Here is a 20,535-nt window from a genome sequence, read left to right on the forward strand (position 1 = left end):
ACTATCTACTAATAAATTTATTGTATATTTAAACAATTTTATTTTATACCATTTATTATTTTAAAATGTTTTTGAGTAAATTTTTCGATCTTTCTCTACATAAACCCATTTTTTTTTTACAAATTTATTCAATTGAATGATTAGCGCGTTTGCCTTACATGCAAGAGGTCTCGTGTTCGGTTCCTGACATGGTAGGTATGAAATATTTATTTAAAAGGGTGTTTTCACACTAGAATATTTCAGAGTTCTTGGACTGGTACCTGAAGCCTCAGACTGTTTATCTTACCTTCAAATAACAAAAATGATCAAGATATTTTATTTTATTTCATTAAAATATGCGGCAAAAATGCCCTTTACAAAAATAATAATAAAAATATATTTGGTTTAATTAACGCATACCATGCTTTTTACCCAAGATTTAGAAACAAAAATTAAATAATAAATGTGAAAATCAAAGTAGATAATAAAATACTTTTTATATTGTATTCCAGGCACCCTAAAGTTGATGAAAAATAACAGTTCTGGGCAATCCCATATTGAAATTACAATTTTGAATAAATTTAATAGGTCTTTAATTTTTCGTCTAATTTCGTCTTTTTCGAATGAACTTTTTTTACTACTATAAAAACACATAATACGAAAAAAAATACAAAAAAATGATAAATCAACTGAAAAAAGACAGTTTAATATTTATTTATAAAAAGCATGTTTGTAAAAATATACTTGTATATTATAATAATTATTTATTTACTTTCATCACAATCATCATTATCATTGTCACCATCATTGTCTAAAATAGGATTGAGACGAGAAGAAGAATCTGGACATTTTAGTAAATTTAAAGTTTCAGTTGGGATGGAACTATTCTTACTCGGACGTGGTATTTGTTTTCTTGAAATGACTGGATTCGATGAGATTAAAAACCGGTTCAGTACATATCTATTTGTGTTTGATCTGGAAGTTTTTCTGCTAAAGTTTTCTCCAAACCTTTTGTACTTCTTGTTGCATGCTTTGTTGGCTTTTTCTGAGAGTTGCCCTTATGGCAAAATACGTGCTTTAATAATATCTTTCGCACGATACAAAATTTACGCACGATAAATAATCCTTTTAGTACAGATCTCTCGTTTCTTTTGAATATAATGAAAATTTGACTGCATCAATTTCGAATTCACTTGACGATGCTTCTAAAATGACACGCAAATGGTAAGTGAACTCTTTCTTTATACCCATAATTTCAGCCGAGAAGGTGGCTTTTCTAAAGAATCGTCTGGCTGTATTGCCGTCATTCGTATTACTCGATCCTTGTTTATATAGGCCAATCCTTGGGCATATATAGGCCAATTTCTGACTTAAACCTATTCTAGATGCATTGTTTTCGAATGACAACTTCATTTTTATCATCAATGGTTCTTGCTTGTCATTTTTTAATATTTAATTTATACGCAATATGAATAAGACATTCATGTAAGTGAATCCTTGAATGAAGTGGAGATATTCCGAATTAATATAATTCTTCATTGGAACTATGCTTCTGCAACGCTATCTTGTCGTTCATCTCCTGTGGAGACTATGGCTATTTTATTTGATATTTTATTTTATTTTATTTTATTTTATTTGGGATTTTTACAGCTATTACATAAACAAAATAAGTAGAAAAATCTTAACAATGCTAAAGCCAATTAAAAAAATCCACTGTAAATATAATGACACATATTAAATAAGAAAAGAAGTTTAGTAATTGTATTTGTGTGACGTTTGAATTCATGTGTATGTGAATGTGTGTATGCGTGAATGAATGAGAGAGAGGAAACATGTGCGTGTGGGAATGAATGAGGGAGAGGGTGCGTGTGTGTGGGTGCGTAAGGATATTCTGGTTTCAGTTAATACTTTCGCCTTTCGTTTTTTAATATTTAATGTGCAATCTTCAAATGACTTTTTTGGACGCCCGGGACCGTAGCTGGGGCCTTTACATACCAGCTGTGAAGGTTTTGATAAAGATGATGGACTAGTCAATGGAATGTTTTTATAAAAATCACAAGGTAAAATTACTTCACTATCCAGCCATTCATTGTTTTGGTTTTCGAATCTTATGGCGGTTTTGTAAGCTTCTTCCCATTTCTCACTTATTTTTGAGCAAATGGCACTGACCTTAATTTACAACCTTCAAAAATATTCTTTGTTATAGACAAAAATACCAAAATACTGATGAATATGAACAGATATACCTTTTATACGATCTTTTTTGGAAAAACTCCGCCATTGGTTATAAACCGATCTTTTAGCCAAAAATCGCCTTGTTCCTGAAAATTAAAAAACATTGTTTAGTGGTTGCAGATCGAGATAGGCTTTTTTTAATACATTAATATCCATTTAATCATAAAATTATAAAATGATGGCGGATACATGCGGATATATTTTTAAAAGTCTCGTCAATGTCTTTCGTTATGAAAAAATGTGTTGTGAATATTAACTATTTCATTGTTTATTTTCCTACCAAAATATACGTTTAACAATTACAATAATCACCTGAATTTGAAGAATCTATTGCAAAAATTTCGAAAATCACTTTTAAAATTGTTGAATTATGAGTTAGAGACATGCGTCCGTCCGGAGAGATACCCAAATTAAACTAATTAATTATCTCTCTTTCGCATTTCCTATTATTAAGTATTTACAACGTTGCCACACTTCACGAGTAGGCAGTATTGTTAATTTTTTTTCAATTTTTAATCGACTGAACATTTGAAAAGCTAATAAAATTTAAATTAAGCCGATAAAAAAATATTGAATAAAATAATTAACTTGAGTCAGATGCCCCATATAATTCACTGTGAGGCGTAAGCGGGCGTTCTTCATTTCTGCAGCTCAATCACAAAAGCCGCACTCGTCAGTAATTACTGACGCCATAAAAATTTCTTATCCTTGAGTGTTGGTTAAAGATTTTTAATTGACGTCATAAACATCGTTATAAACATCTGTAATTGAACCCAGGAATAATATTGAAAATTCGCCAAACACACCAAAACGCGTCTGTTAAAAACCAGTTACGCGTCCAAAGAGGCCGGATATTGACAGAATAATTATAAGCTTATGGAAATCGGAAACGAATTGGCTAGTATACTACGTATTTAAATTCGATATGCGACCCTCCTGGTGTAGTGGTCAAGACGCTTGACTCACACACGGAAGGTTTCGGGTTCAATTCCCGGTGAGAATACAAAAAATAATGTGATTTTTCTCAAGCCTGGGTGATGAATTCACCACCGTAATTGGCCTGTTGTGATGCAAAAAAAAAGATACCTCTTATGGATATTTTTTCGTTAAAACTAGTATTCTTTTTAAGCATTTATTCTTAATACTCAGTCATGTTGTTAATTTTTGTAGTTTCAACGTGACTATTCGAAAAGTAAATAAATAAGGGGTTATAAAAATATTCCTTAACTTGATTTTAGAATTTATCGTTTTATGATTTTTGCGTTAATAAAATGTGTTATTTTTCTTCTTTTCCACATCCGCTCCTAAATGGAGCATGTGGACGTCACCAGACGCTTCCGGAGGCCTTATTCCCAGCCAGTACTCTCGATTCCTCGCACGTCACGCGTCAATCTCGCGTCCCTTAGTTCCTAGATCGTCATCAACGGCCTTCCTGGGCCTCGATTATGATGGGAAAATAAAGACGTTATAACTTCACCTTGACAATATAGATGAAGATATACTCCCTCTAGCGATTATAAAGGTATACTTCCGCCCCCCCCCCCCACTCTTAAGTTTTGGGAAGGTACATCGATGTGAATCAAGGGGAAGCGTACGTCACGGTACACGTATCTACGCTCTAAAATGACATAGCTTCAGTATGATACCATAGTCGAAGATAAAAGTCTCCCGACCGACTACAAAGGTATAGTATTGATCCACGATCAAGTTTTGATGTAAGTACATCATTTTATACCGACGGGTCCTAGAACCCCTCGATACGTTTATTTACGCATTAAAAGTGTCAAAAATTTTGTTCCACTGAGCAATTTTTCCTTTAATTATGATTTATTCAATTTTTTAATCGTTTTGAGGTTGGCACTTTTTTTCTTAAAAGCCTATTAAAAATACGAGAGAGAAATAAGTAAGTTTTGAAGTAGAATTAAATTCCGACGTAACTGTCACTTTAATAAAACAAACGCCTAGATGTGAAAATAATGTCGCTAGGTTCTGTCCTATTGACAAATAAGAGTATCTAGGCGTCAGACACAGATTATATGCATCTGAAAGTTACCACTCCTAAAAAATAATTTAGTTATATTTTTTTTCATCGGTTTTACTATCTTTCCGAGTGCATGTATTATTTCTGAGAAACGTTAAAGGGGCCGGCTTTGTAGTCGATCGGTAGATACATACAGACGATCGTTAAGCGTACCGTCCAGGTGATTTTCAAAAGTCATGCAAAATTCATTTTCAAGCGAACAATTTTTGCTTAAATTGGGATTTATTGGAGTTTATAATCGCTTTGAAGTGAGCACTTTTTATTACAGATGCCCATTTAAAATATAAATGAGAACTATTTTAAATGTTAATGACGTAAGGAACGCGGTCTAATTGTTTGCGGTCATCCCATTTGCTTGTTTCGATCATATGATGTTGATATGACATGTAGGTAGAACTTACCGAGGTAAGATACAGATAGCATAGAATAGAACAGTTAAGAATTCTGTCTCGATATATGCAGATGAAGATAGCGTTCATAATCGAGGCGCAGGAGGCAGGAGGCAGGAGGCAAGCAAAAATGAAATTATCTTGCAAACGGACCTTCGAGTATAGGTATAAAAAAATTCAAGTAATGTATCAAGTTATACAAATTGATTTAACATGATTTCATTTCTGTGAACTAATAATTATTACGTAACGTCTGCAATGGTAAAAACATTTATATAAATTACGGAAACAATTTAATTTGAACGCTTACAATATATTTCGTGAACACGAACACGCCATTACAACAATATATTATACACCTTGATGCGACCCTGTTTTTTGTATTTCACATAGGTATTGTTATATTATGGGTAACAATAAAGGATTTTTGGAAGTTGCATTCATAAATTACACACACGTTTCTTGAAGGCAGTTGAATTTTATTTCCGAAGAAAAGACAGCGAAACCATATTTATTATTTTTTAACGAGAACGAGGTCAGTAAAGATTTCAATGTCAACCTCTTAATACATGTTCCCACATAACACTAATTACACAACTCATTAGTAATCAACACTTTTTTACAAAAGTTAAATGCAATTATTTTTCTATGCAACTCGAGTGATTATTTCTACCATAAGTGTTTACAAAAATAATAACGATTTGCTAGTTATTAACCAGATCAATCTCACTCTGTGCAAAATATCTCATCATCATTTCTCTTTCCGCATCTAGTAGTAAACTAAATTTAGAGTTTTGAGGATTTCTAAATGCTTGCAGACTAGCTGGATTTCCTCCCTAAGGAGTTATTTACAATAAAATAAATAAAAAAAATAGTTAAATAAATATGATAATTAAATTAAATGGAAAAACAATTATTAAAATTTATGTGAAGTGGCCACTTAAACATAATCATAGGCCCTGTAAATGCCTAGACTTCCATACTCCCTTCTTAAAAATGTTTTTCCTCTCTGTTGCAACAATTTTAAATATGAATAACTCCCTAGTGAAGAAATCCAGCCGATCTGCAAGCATTTGGACATACTCAAAAAGCCAACCAACAGGCTCAAGTAAGCTCTAATAGATTGGTATTAATGAGCAATACTTAATCTTAACATTCTTAAAATCTACTTAAATTAACAAAGTGTATAATTAACAAAAGGTATGTATGTCTATAGCATAATCTAGGCGGAAATGGCAAGTGTGACATCGCGAGTCAGAAGAGACGGCACCGCTTGCTTCTTAAATGCCTGCCTTTGCTGTAGGAACACATCGACAGTACCGTTTAGTGAGATTTCGTTCACAGTTATGAGAATCCTTGGCAGAGGGGAAAATAATCCGATGTTAGTTTTATAATTTCCCACACCAAAAACAGGATTGGTATGCAAGTTACGGCAAGGTACATTAAGGTTTATCTGAGCAAGGATATCAAGGACATCTATGCAATTAGATATTAGATATTACATTGCTGAATAAACTAACTAGTAAAAGAAGAAGTATAAAAATTGGAAAATTGTTTTCAGGCGTTGCGTAGTGGGTAAATTGGTTCGCCTGGATGTATCTCACCCACATGATAAAGGTTTCATCTCTTTTACTTTACAAAATGGAAGAGTTAAGAAAATGTGGAAGTTCAAACATAGGCAGAAGGGTGAATGTAACACAGTGTGTAAAGTGGCTACTTAAACCAAATAATGACAGGTCATAAGCCTTGTAAATGCCTATACTTCCATATTACCTCATCGAAAGATTTTTTACTCTCTGTTGCTAGTATATTTTTCATATTTATCTCAGTATATCGATCATCGAAAATGTAAAATAGTAGGCGACGGAATGGGAATAACCACCATACTTCACATTCCATGTACACTGTTTTAATATATGGATATCGTTTTAATTAATTTATTCTATGTTTGTTAATAAATAAATACAATATGAACATTTTCCTTATAATATATTACAATAAAATGCACGCATGATGTAATTCTCAAAACTGTTACAGTAAAGCCTGTTTTCTGCGTATAAATCGTAATTAATTAAATATTAAGTCGTGGATTCCAGACAGCACTATTCGACCATTTTTTCTTTAACTGTCGTATCTTTACTGTGATTCGTATTTACACAAGTTAGATCAGAAGAAATGGTAATAAATAATAAGAGAATTTTATTCATTCGTATAATTATAAACAAAACAGTTGTGTATTAACAAATTACAACGGGGATGGAGAATATCTTAAATAAGGTAATGGAAGTATAGGCATTTACAGGGCTAATGACCATTCTCCATCCCTGTTGTAATTTGTTAATCTTAATGACTCCCGAGGGGATGATATCCAGTCATTTTTCTACGAACATTTGGACAAACTCAAATATAGTAGTTATATATTATGTTTACTTTTATTTATTCATATAGACAAATATATAACAAAAAAATAATAACGTATCCCTAACTCTATGAGGCCAAAAGCCCTGTGCTGAGTTGGGATGCAACATAATGGAAAATGGAGGCATGCATATTATTGAACAGTATGAAAAATAAAAATTAAAAACATTTACATAAACATGTCTATTCAATAAACATCTGTACATCACGCTTAAAAGTATATAAATCTATGTAATGTCTCGCATCAGTCTCCGGCAATGGTCTCTTCCCTTTAACAAAATCCAAACGTGTACACTTCTACTGAAAATGGCTTTCGTTTTGGAGAACATATATATTCATCCAGGACACAAAAAACTCTTTGGGACAAAAGAGATCATTTTTATTTAGCACAAGCGGACCCGACAGACCTGCCTGAATAATAGCTTGCCTGGTATTACTGGTTGAACAAACATTTTTTTCGTAATTAATTACACACGTTGTTTATTTTGAAATTTAAAAAGCTATTTATATATTCGAAATAAAGGTTTGTTTTTTGTTTTATCTCCACGTGTGATCGGTTAATTTTTTTTTTAACATAACTAAAAATCCATAAAAAATATGTTAACATGTAGAAATTAGGAAATTGTTTAGAAGTTAATCAATTTAGTATCCATTGAAAATAATTTATGTTTGTCAACGTAAAAATACAAACTTTTTTAATTTACAAAAAAATAACATTCTCCAAATCTTTTGGAATATGCATTTCAGTCGAATGCAACCTTGGAAAATCAATGAAAACACATATATGCTTCTAATTTTTTTCTACTCAATATATTACAGATGTTATTATTTGTAAAACTTCAGTACGTGAATTAGAAAGTTTTGCGAAAAACCGCAAGTAAATCTGTCAAGCCGTTTTCGAGTTTTTGCGAGACACAACACGGCGATTCATTTTTATAAATATAGATAATTTTTACGCGTTTTTTTTACTACTACTAAAGAATTCAAATTACAGAAAAACTTCGTACGAGCATGCATTTGAGTGAAATTCAGTTTAGTGCCACTTAGTGGCATTTATTTACGATCAAGTTGGTCAATATCATTTTCATTAATGGATTTTACTAACTATAATTGTTTTTGTTTTAAAGTCGTGATCTTTTTTGAGGAAGTCCTTTGATAACCTGCATATTTGCTCCAGACTGGTACAGCCATTTACCTTGGCGGGAAGCTTGTTTAACAGCTTTGGTACGAGAAATTCAGCTGTTCTGCTTTCATAGAAGTTTTGTGCTCAACAGGTTTATTCTGTCACAATTTCGTTTTGTTAGTTCGTTCGTTTGTGATACATCTATCGCACTCTTATGCAATCAAAATTAGATTTCGCTCTCTTTCCCTCTCATATGATACGAATGAATTTGTAAAAAGAACTTGTTACAGAATAAGGCCACTGAACTCCTCTAGTTTTATGACTAAACATTGCTATTCCCAATTCGGTGATTTTTCTTATTCTTCTTCTTCTTTTCCACATCTGCTCTTAAGTGCAGCATATGGGCATCACTAATTGCCTTCAGGAGACCCTATCGCCAGCTAGCATTTTCGCTTCTCCCCACGTCAATCCAGCGCCTCTTAGTTCCGCCGAATAAAGTCGAAAGATCGTCATCGACGACCTTTCAGGACGGTGTGAGCACGCAGGTTTAAAGAAGAAGCAATATGGGTTTAGGTTTTCCTGAAGCATGCGCGGCACGTGTCCAGGCCAGGTCCACCGCCTCATCCTCAAGACGCTCGTTATAGGAAGCTGGGACTTCAATGTTAGTTATAAAATCGAACCACAGTATATCTAATATTCTTCTCAAGCACTTACTCTTAAAACTCAGAAGTTTGGTGTTTTGAGCTTTAGTAAGGTGCCAAGATTCGCACCCATACAGGCGTACTAGCATTGTTCAAGAGTTGGATAATCGGCATTTAGTTTTGACCGAGAATAGACTAGAGATCCAGAAAACACGTATCATGTTAAAGTTGCTTCAGCAATTTCTGGGTGGATTGCGGGCTCTTTGTGCATGCTTCCATCCTCAGTTATGTGAGCTCCCAAGTATTTAAAGCTGTCAATTTTTTGTGATTTTTAATGTGTTTTTTATTATCAAAGTATTATCTGCTATTTTCAAGTACCCCACAATGCTTAACCCTCACTCCCCGGTGATATGTAGTTAGTACACATTGCGTCTAATAATTATAATATCTTAATAAATATAATAAACATTGGGTTTAGATTTTCAATATTCTTCCATTACACATTTACGTATCGACTGCAATAATTTGTTATAAAATGATAACTACATATTAAGTACAAAAAAAGCATTTTATCGGAAATCGGGGATAAATTACAAGTATACTCACAGTATACCAATAACACCTGGCGTTACACGTCCACTACATGTTCAGTAACGTAGTCTAGTACTAGCTACTTACTAGCTCTCAGGAAGTTGGCGCGGGTGCACGTTTTGCCCAAGTCGTTAGCGATACTTAATGGTTTTTGAATGTTTTCAGCAAATAGATTGGAAATATCCATTCAAATCATGTCGGTATTTTAGTAAACAAACGTTTCTTGGAAAATCATTGTAAATGTTAAAGCGCAGTTTGTAAAACGTTATAGTTCCATATTCATAACAATATTAACATGATTAATATTTAAATGATTTACATTAATTATAATGAAATTTGTGTTGCGTTGAAAACAAGATAAATTATTCTGGTGTATTACGACTTAAATTATATTAAATACTCGATAAAAACAAAATGTCGCCTACATAATAATTGCACAACATCAATAGAGTATGTCTTTTATGGATACAAATACAAATTTCATCAGGTCCTTATTTATGTTTTACGTCATATAATATTAAATACAGCTTGATCACCACATACCGCACACTGCATTTGAGGACATTTGCTCATTGCCGAACGAGAAAAGCTGCCCGCTGCATAGAACCTTTGTCATAGATACATTTTAGATACAAAACACATCCAAAAAAGTTTTCTCACAAATACATCCAAGTTTAAGTAATTTTTTCACTGAAAATTAAATATATAAAAAATAAAGGTTAGTTGAAGAAAAAATAATGAAAAAACTAAGAATACCAAAATTAGAGTAAACATCTTTCGAATAATTTAAACAAAAAAAAAATGAAAAGCAAAAAAAATAATCTAAAACAGCCGATTAGTTTAAGGATTAACTATCGCAAAATAAGCCAGATGTTCGCAGGTTTGACTTCGTGTGAAAACTAACAGGCAAAATAACGGACTATGTTTAAAACGTATGATAACAATATAAATAAAGCGGAAACTGCAAATACGACCGTTTTAAGTTCAGCCTTAAGGAAAATCCACATTAAAGGTATACATTTCATTATTTAAGCGTACAAAATAAAAGAAAACAGTAAAAAACACAATATTTTTTCTAAGTACTTTTATTTTTTTATCGAAATACGAGTATTACAATTGTAATTATTATAACTCTCAAAAAATAGCAGAATCACCAGTGAATGACCACTACTACCCCAGTAAAAATAATACTCAGATTTAGTTACATCATAACATTATAAAACACCCTAACACATTAGAATATGGATATTTTCAAAGAATTGCATAAAAAATATCATTAAATAAAACACTTACAACACCTTTCCTTATAAAAACACTATCAATCTCAGAACAATAACGGAAAAACGAACTATTACCTTTTGACAACGCACAGTTCAAAACTGATAGATTTGTTTCTTACCAAAAGATGTGCCCGCCTACTGCTTTTGCCATAGTTTCTAGTGTTAAAAGTTTTTTGACTGGACACATGTAGCAATTCTTACTATATTGTGTTTTATTAACCAATGGTCCTTTACTGGGGGATGGTCATTTACTGGTGCTTTGACCCTATATGTTTTAGTGGGCTTGCAACGTTAATACTTATTAATTGAAATACGTATGTTATACGCATTATCTATATAACAAGAAAAGTGGAATCAAGTACGAGTTTGGAAGAAGACAGGAAGAGGTTTCAGAATAATATTTTATTTTTTTTAAATCAAGGAATTTTAGGGTTCTGACAATACGAATGTATATATATTTTTATTAATTAATGTAGTTACATGCATGACATGTATATTTTATTTTCTATTTTTATCTACTTTTATAAATTTATTTAAAAATTAAGGCTTAAAATTTTCAAATAACCTACACTGTTATAGTTATATAGTAATTTAAGTTATATAATTTCGAATAAACATGGTGAACGACAGCATGTATATAATAGAGCGCCAACAACAAACTTTCGTTAAAACAGATTTAAGAATATCAGCTTTAAGCTGCTTGCATAGAGATAATATAACAAAAATAAAATATAGAAATTTTAAAATGTCACGGCGCAAATGGATAATAAGGAAACGGAGTGAATGAACTGTCCTTTTTGTAATTTTTTCTTATTCCTCATCTTACGTGGCCAAACTCATAGGCCATAATAAAGGGTTAAAAGTAAAAATAATGGAAATATTTCACATTAGGAAAGCTTTAAAAGATAATGTTTCTTTGATCAATAATAAACAACCTTTCAATATAATCCCTTATACGATCTTCACCGTATTAAACCTAAAAAACTCACACTCTCCCTCCATCCCCTCTACCTTTTATCAACTACTTCTCAAACAACATATAATATTTTCATAATTTAACCAGTACATGTTTGTACTAATCAGTGCATGTGCTTATTAAAATGAATGTCGTGTTGGTTTTATATTTTTGTGTAACAACAATAGTGGGTTTTGCATGTTGGTTTAATTGGTGTCCTGACGAAGAGGCGGGTACGTCTCGAAACCGGTAGACATAAAAAAGTCGGTAAGTGGTTTAATACAAATATTTAATAACATTTTGTAAAATGTTTGACCCCATGTTTTAAATATTAATAAAATTTATTTTTGTTTATTATTACTTATATTTTTTATTTAGCGATACGTTTTCTACCGAAATCGATTAGCAATTAAAATATAATTTTATCAAGTTAAAAGCGGACACTGACATCAGGTGATTGATTACTGAGTAGTGTAATATCAAAGACGGACATCTGTCATCTAGATGATTTTAAGCTACACTCACTTTTTAATCCTACTATATCTATTGATAGATCATTTTTGTTTTCTTTACCAATACTATGATTGTATAAATCAAAACACATATTTCGAGTTAAAAATATCAATATTTCATTACTAGTTGCTGAAATTCAACTGTAAAAAATCAGTTGTCCGCTTTTGATTAAAAAACTTGTAGATGTCCGCCTTTGATACAAACTCAGTCACAGATGTCCGTTTTTGATCCAACCATTCTAATTCATTGTCAGAAGCGGATTTGGTATTGTTTTTTTAAATAATGAACACAGCAAAATTTTACTCAGAAAACCTTAAATTTTAATAAAAAAATAAAAACTAAATTAAAAAAAACAACGGTTACTAAATTGTCATCATCTCTTCCGCCCGCTAAATCGATGTTCTTTTCCCTTTTTTCTGGTTGAGATTTTCTTTTCCTAACGTTATTATCGCTAGCCGGTCTAATTGCTTGATCCATGACAATATTATTTCTGTTTTTAAACTGTTTTTACAATAAAATAACCAAATTTTGAGCGAAGCGTATCACAACGAACAACTGACGGCAACACACTATCCGCCATGACAGTTTACTAATCACATTACTTAAATTTGATTGGTTGGTTGTACATATGTCCGATTTTGGAAGTAAACTAATATGTTGGAGTCCAATTTTGAAATAAAAACTGATTTTTGATGGCGTTTTTCTATTCTTTCTATACCATTCAAAAGTATGAGTCAAAATCTATCAGAATTAGTTGTTACCTAAATTTCCACCAGAATGACAGATGTCCGCCTTTGACACTACACTACTCAAATAATAACTATTAAATTGTCTTTTAAAACGTCATATAGGTGCAAAATAAACAAGATTGAATTTGGCGAGAAAAAACGAGACAGGTATAGGAATTTATTAACGTTCTGACACACTATCGAATTCGGCCTAGCCAATAATGGTCAAGACATATGTGATAAACAATTTATAAATTAAATATATTTGCAATTTTATTATTTAAACACACATAACAATATGTATGATATGTGTGCCCTACTTTAAGATTAAAATAAAATTAAAATAAATACACGAGAATAAATATAAAAAAATTTCACGGAATGAAGGGAAAAACAGAAAATAATATAATATCCATAAACTTAATAAGGTTTCAAGCATTTCTGCCCAATGAGGGTGCACTTTTAATACGAAGAGGTGGCTCATTACATCTGGCTCATTTTTGAACGGAAAAATAATTTAAATTTTTTTCAACAAAGAGGGAAAAAGTTTTCGAGAAGGGAATATGGAAGTCTAGGCATTTACAGGGCTTATGACCTGTCATTGGCGGGTTTAAGTGGCCACTTTACACACTGTGTAACATTCACCATTCTGCCCATGTTTGAACATCCACATTTCCTCAACTCTTCCATCTGTTGACTTTTGTGAAGTAAAAGAGCTGAAACCTTATCACGTGGGTGAGATTCATCCGGCTGAACCAAATCACCTACTAGGCAACGCCTGAAAACAATTTTTCAATTTTTATACTTCTTCTTTTACCAGGTAGTAATTCAACAATGTTTGATTATGTCCAAATGCTTGCAGACTGGCTGGATTTCCTCCCTAGGGAGTTGTTCATATTTAAATTCATTTCAACAGAGAGGGAAAAATTTTTGAGAAGGGAATATGGAAGTCAAAAATTTTTCTGTTGACTTTTGTGAAGTAAAAGAGCTGAAACCTTTATCACGTGGGTGAGATTCATCCGGCTGAACCAAATCATCTACTAGGCAACGCCTGGAAACAATTTTCCAATTTTTATACAATAAAATTGGAAAAATAATTGTTTAAATATTATGTGGCATGTCGAGGAATGGAAAATATTTTTTTCTGAGACAAAAGAAGTTATATTTTTGCATTTTATGATGTTTACCTGAAATTAGCCATAGATTGCAAATCACTGGTCTATTTTTTACTATTTCATACTGTTTATCCGCCTGCACACTGACAAATAATAGTGAATCTATTTAATCCATTCGTAGTAAATAAATTTTTCATCTCCATCAAATTCTATGTTGAGGTAGAAAACACATTTCTTAACTTTTATTTATATGGTGCAATACAGTTGCCTAGTCATTAAAAATATGTAATTATTGATATTTTATTTACATAAATTGCTATCAATTTTATGTAATAAATGCTTATCATCGAGTGTCTCTATTCATAACTTTAATTTAAATAAATATTATTCTTATGTACACTCTCTTTTATTTTGACAGATAAATGCAATTCTAGATTTGATGAAGATACTTTGGGAAAATGCCAGTAGTCATCAATCTAAGATTCCCAGGCCATAAAATGACTTCCGTATGATATGACGTTTATCCAACATTAAAATTAGAAAATCACATTCATATTACAACAGAGATGAAACATATTATATAGAAAGTAACATAAAAGTTAAGGCATTTACATGGCTTATAACCTATCATTGACTGGTTTAAGTGACATTACATATTTTTTTTAATATTCAAAAGTTTCAAAATATGAACTTGAAAATTAGTCACTGAGATTCTATAAAAGAATCTATTTAGTACTAAAATAATAATTTAGTAAGTACTTACGAATTCACTATCTCTCTGCCTACTCCTACGGGGAAAGAGACATTTTTTATATGGTTATTTGTGACATGTAATTTGTTTTAAATAAATATATTTTTGTAAGTGTTCAGGGCGTGAAACCAATTATTGTTTACAAACTTCATAATCGTTAAAAAAATAATTTCAATAATTTCGTTAAAGTTTAAAGCTAACTTTGTGTTCAAACATTTCGGAGTAAGACAAAAAGTGATTATTATTTGTGGATTCCAGTGATTGGCATTGTTTTTTAAAAATTTTAATCAAATGGTTTACTTAATATAAAATTGACACGTTTTTACAGAAATTTATAACCATAAACAGGGATAATTATTATTATTTTATACAGAAGAATAACAAATTTTTTTGAATGTGCAAACTGCTTTAATTTATTTTGTGAGTTGTGTTTCTAATTTGACCAAAATAAAGCTATCATCCTAATCATTCCCTTTCCGCACCTAAGGTGCATAATGCACTGTATTGGTACACCAATCGCACCGTATATTGATCATTTTCGTTACATGAAGGTAAGATAATCAGTCTTACGCTTCAGGTGCCAGCCAAGGTAGACTTTGAAATATACTAGTGTAAAAACACCCTTTTCAATAAATATTTAATATCGGAATTGAACCCGAGGCCTCTTGCATGGTAGGCAAACCGAGACCGCAAATAAAGTTAACTGCTAACTAAACTCTACTCGATTTACTTTTGCAAGATTTTTTTTATCTGAGAGTAAGCACTAAATAAATACAAAAAAATAAAAATAATTCCACCGTAATTTGACTTTTTTTTATTTTGATTTTAGTGAAATTAAGGAGCTGAAACCTTAATTGTTGTGAAATTGTAAAATCAACAAATGGAAGAATTGAAGAAATATGGATGTTCAAACATAGGCAAAATGGTGAATGACAGGTCATAAGCCCTGTAAATGCCTAGACTTTCATATTTTCTTATTTAAGGTATTCTCCATCCCTGTTGTAATTTGTTAATCTTAATGACTCCCGAAGGGGTAAAATCCAGTCTTTTGTCTACGAACATTTGGACAAACTCAAATATTGTAATGACATTAAATACATTTTTGAAAATCACATTGATGAATTGAGTGCACCCCTGTTGGTGAGTAGAGCTGAGTTTGACATAAAAAAAAATCCATACTTGAAAATTAATTATTTTATGTCTTGGAATTCAACCATAAACATGTACCTACTTAAATTCAATATTTGAATATTAATAATTTTTAGTTTTAACAAGTACCTAAATACCCACTTATCAATGAATAGTCTTATTCCAAGGTAAGAGAAGGCAAACCAACGTTTGGGCAGGACAACATCTGTCGGGCTGTCCGCTAGTTTTAAATAATTTTGTGAACAAAATAAACTCTTCGATTGGATTGAATATACAGGTTCATGAAATGTTCTCTTATACAATGTATACGGGAGTGTCTAGTTCATAATTTCAAAAACTTGTGGACTTTCAGTCAATTGATTAAATATGCTTTATAAATAATATAGGAAAAAAATTTAAAATTATTACAAAAACAAAGATTATTTTTGAAACAAATTCATTTCCGAAAGAAAGCAAAATATTGCAACGTATTTTTAAAAAAAAAAAAACAGAATACAAGTGTAAAGTCATCGACTCTGTCCATTTACAATACTATAATTTTATCAGATGCTCTTCAGATAAAAGTAATCTACTACCAAGCAAATCACTTTAGTAATGATAAAATAATTGTTGTATTTATATGATAAACAAAAATTGTTTATTTTATTATTATATTGTACATTGAACAGCAAAACGTTTCAATTCAAATGTTGATTGAAAATAATATTTTATTGGGACAAGAAAAATTGATAACGGCATTTTTTAATAGGCAGGTGAAATGAAAGCTAATTCAAATAAACAGTGGCCCCAGTGGTTATCGACAATATGCGGTAAGTCACATTTAAATTGCACTTTTATAAGATATTGGTCCATATTTTAATAGAATATTGCATAAATTAGAACCGTGTATGTAGGATGTATAGAGAAATATCAACACACCAATACGACACATTTAATTTTGTATGAATATTATCTCACATGAACCAGCTAAGGGCAGGAGTATTTTTTTATATATTCTTTAACTAGCTTTCACCCGCGGCTTCACTCGCGCGGTAGTTGGGAAAATTAGTTGGGTAATTATTCGTTTTTTCAACAATATTTTTAGTATGTCTAAATGTTTGTAGACATGCTGGATTTCCTCCCTAAGGAGTTATTTAGATCTAAATTAGTTGTAACAGACAGGGAAAATATTTTTAAGAATGGAATATGGATGTCTAGGCATTTACAAGGCTTTTGAAGTGGCCACTAAACCAGTCAATGACAGTTTTGTTTTCCCTCTCTGTTGCAACTAGTTTAGATTTATGTTTTCGTTTACTAATAAGAATTTTCCTGGTCGAATCATACATTTTTTTCGAATAAAATGTAGCCTGTATCGATTGCTGGCCCTCCAAATATCGCTATGAAAAAAATACGATGATCCGACGGTCTGTAGCTATTATTATTTTCACAAATCCAAAATCTTACTACAAAACCAAACTAACCATACAGAGCAAGTCAAGTATAGAAATTTTAGGAATTAATTTCAAATTGATTATTTTTGACATCTCACCTTACCGCCTACTCATTTTCAAATAATGTTAGTCATTGTTGATATATTTTTGTCAATATTCTTATTAAAAGTGAGGCTTTTATTTAACTATTCACCTTTTTGGTTTTGGCTATCCCTATGCAAAAAATATGCCAATCGGTCCCCGTCCAGAAAACAGAAACAAACGAACCAACAGTATTGAAAACCATTGTTTTAAATATTCTCCGTCTCCGTAGAAAAAAGAGCACATCAATTTCAATCCTAGGGGAAGAAATCCCGTCTTGTTGAATATATTGAAAATATTGTTAAGTCTTCAACACCTTTTAATTTCTTTTAGAGCGAGTTTATTATTTACATTAATAACAAAATAATGTTCAAAAAACTTTGTCATAAAATTTCAAATCCAGTTCAATGTCTCATTATGGAAATCATTAAGCAAAGAAATAAAACAAAATATCAAGACCATTTCCATTAATTACACAGTGGATTTTTTCAGCATGTTATGTACAATGACAGTGGGTAATACAAAAAATAAAGCATTGAATGAACTTATACAAAAACAGTTAAAACTATTGAATTATTGATAAATTTATTTTAAGAACAATATTTTTTTCATTCCAGCTTGTCTCGGGATGTTCTGCTGTGGACTGGGCTTTGGGTGGACATCTCCCTCCATTGCCTTACTACAGTCATCTTCTTCCCCGATCCCTATCTCCAGCAGCGAGGCCTCCTGGATAGCTTCATTACTGCAGCTGGGTTCAGCTTTCGGTCCGTTCTCAGGAGCCTTAATTTGTAAATATTACGGACCAAAGTTTTGTATTCTTGTTTCGATAATACCGTATGTATCGGGGTTCGCACTTATAACCGTAGCAGAATCTGCGGGAGTTCTATGTGTCTCTAGAGTAATAACTGGATTTGCAGTTGGTCTCAGTTATTCTTCTACGCCAATTTACATATCTGAAATATCCGAAAAAAGAAATAGAGGAAGTTTAATGATTATTTTTTCAATAATGCTTCATGTCGGTATGGTCTTCGTATCTGGCGTCGCTCCATATGTGTCATTAAAAGTCATGGGAGGAATCATGTTAGCGTTTCCAGCCCTTATGATCACATTATTTTTTGCACCCGAATCTCCGCTTTTTTTCATGAGAATAGAGCAACAGACAAAAGCGTTGAATTCACTGCGTCTTTTACGAAGACAAAACGATACCGAGATATTGCAAAAAGAATTGAATTCTATGAAAATGAACACCGTTCAAAACATGAAGTTGATAGACTGCCTTAAGGAATTTGTGATTGGTTCAAATTTGAAAGCATTTGGAATTGTCTTCCTGACTATTATTACTCAACAACTTTCCGGGGCAATACCCTCGATGTTATATCTGGAAAGTATTTACGAAACCACTGGAATGGATTTTCCCCCAAGCACTGCAGTCTTACTAACTTTACTGTTAACACTCGGCTTGACTTTTGTTTCAATTCTTTTACCTGATATAATTGGGAGAAAACCCTTACTTCTAGGGTCAACATTAGGATGCATGATATCGAACGCAATGCTGGGAACGTATTACGTCCTCGATAACAGGGGGGAAGATATTCCGCATTTAAGTGTTCTGGCAATTGTGGCCATTAACACCTTACAAATCTCAGCTGGTTTAGGACTAAATTCGATGCCTTACACGATTGCCGGTGAAATTTTTTCAGCAAACGTCAAAGAAGTAGCAATGTGCCTAATATCTGTTGTCGGTGCCATATTAGGATTTATGACATCAAAATTGTTTCAAGTTATATCCGAAGATTTAGGCAACGACACAATGTTTTTGAGTCTCATGTCTATTTTGATATTATTTTTTACGTTGATTTTTCTGTTTGTACCAGAAACTTCAGGGAAAAGTTTCAACGAAATTCAAGAATTGTTAAAAAACTCCGCTTTTTTTATAAAACAAAAAACGACTAGTGAGTCTACTCAAAATATTTACGATCCTAATATGGAAAAAAGATTTTAATTTAAAAGTATTTTGATGTGGACGAAAATGATCTAAATATTTGGTTTATGTAAATGTGATACGCAATTCACACGCTCATAAGCTTTGCAACACTCTTATCAACATGTAGCTGAAACAGTTATTCAAGGTGTTCCGAGAACTCATTATTATATTTAATACGAGTAGTTAAGTCACAAAGTCAAGGTAATAAGCATTATTTATCGACTGTTCGATACTGACAAAATAATTAATTTTCTTGTAAGAAAATAATGATTTTATTATAAAATGAAATGCTCAGCTCCTTTTTTAAGAAAATAATATAACGACTTTATACCAAGACACCATTATAAAAATTACATTGGTCCCGTGGCCAGAGTTAAGCCACAGAGTTGAGTCCGCTACATTAGCCGATAGTGTGTTTTATTCTGCAGTTTTCAGCTACTTTTCATGCTTATTTTATGTATTACAGTTAGAGAACTGTCATGATAATTTTATGTAAACATGTTTATACAATGAAAGCTGAACATATTATATTGAATCATAATATCTATAAACGCCGTATAAAATTTTGTTGGTTTATTTAATTATTTAGATAATTACTGTTAGTCATAGAATTAAGAATACTGTTAGTAAATAAATCAATAAAATATAATGACTTTATTTTTCATGAGGTGAGATATTTGTATATTTATCGATAACAATAAATTAATCATTTGGTTGATATTTAAATTCAAATAGTTATTCAACAGAATATGACAAAATTTAAATTTCAACTCTAGGATATTTTCCAAAATCCTGGATAATAACATATTATAATAACACCAAATTATATGTAGCTACTAATAATAACTTGGTTATTCAGATGACTCTAGCTTGCCCTGTGTTTGTTTTCAACGAAAGCCATCGCCACCCCACGAAGCGATGTGACAGATCCAGCATCCCTTTTAACACAGGCAAATTAGACTTTTCGAGTGAAAAAAAGCCCGGAGTTTTTAACTTGGCACAATTGTTTAATGATTTCTACTGCATAATATACTATAAGTCCCCGAGGGGAGAGTCCGCTGAGCATGGGGGGGAGGTTTAAAGATTGCTTTACACGGTTATTCACAAATATTTCCGAAACTATCGGTCCTAG

The 20,535-nt window shown here is 31.8% G+C and overlaps 1 protein-coding gene across 1 annotated transcript; it reads left to right on the top strand.

Moving 5' to 3' along the window:
- Window positions 1-16,576: 16,576 nt before the first annotated feature.
- On the top strand, window positions 16,577-20,006 carry LOC148281511 (facilitated trehalose transporter Tret1-like). The gene is made up of 2 exons (XM_088226611.1): window positions 16,577-16,717; window positions 18,037-20,006. The coding sequence occupies exons 1-2, from the start codon at window positions 16,666-16,668 to the stop codon at window positions 19,419-19,421; spliced, it is 1,437 nt and encodes a 478-aa protein (XP_088082737.1). The 5' UTR covers window positions 16,577-16,665; the 3' UTR covers window positions 19,422-20,006.
- Window positions 20,007-20,535: the final 529 nt, after the last annotated feature.

The sequence above is a fragment of the Micrasema longulum genome, unplaced genomic scaffold (assembly GCF_059751315.1).
Source record: "Micrasema longulum isolate JH-2025_06_02 unplaced genomic scaffold, ASM5975131v1 h1tg000450l, whole genome shotgun sequence".
Classification (NCBI taxonomy): Eukaryota; Metazoa; Arthropoda; class Insecta; order Trichoptera; family Brachycentridae; genus Micrasema; species Micrasema longulum.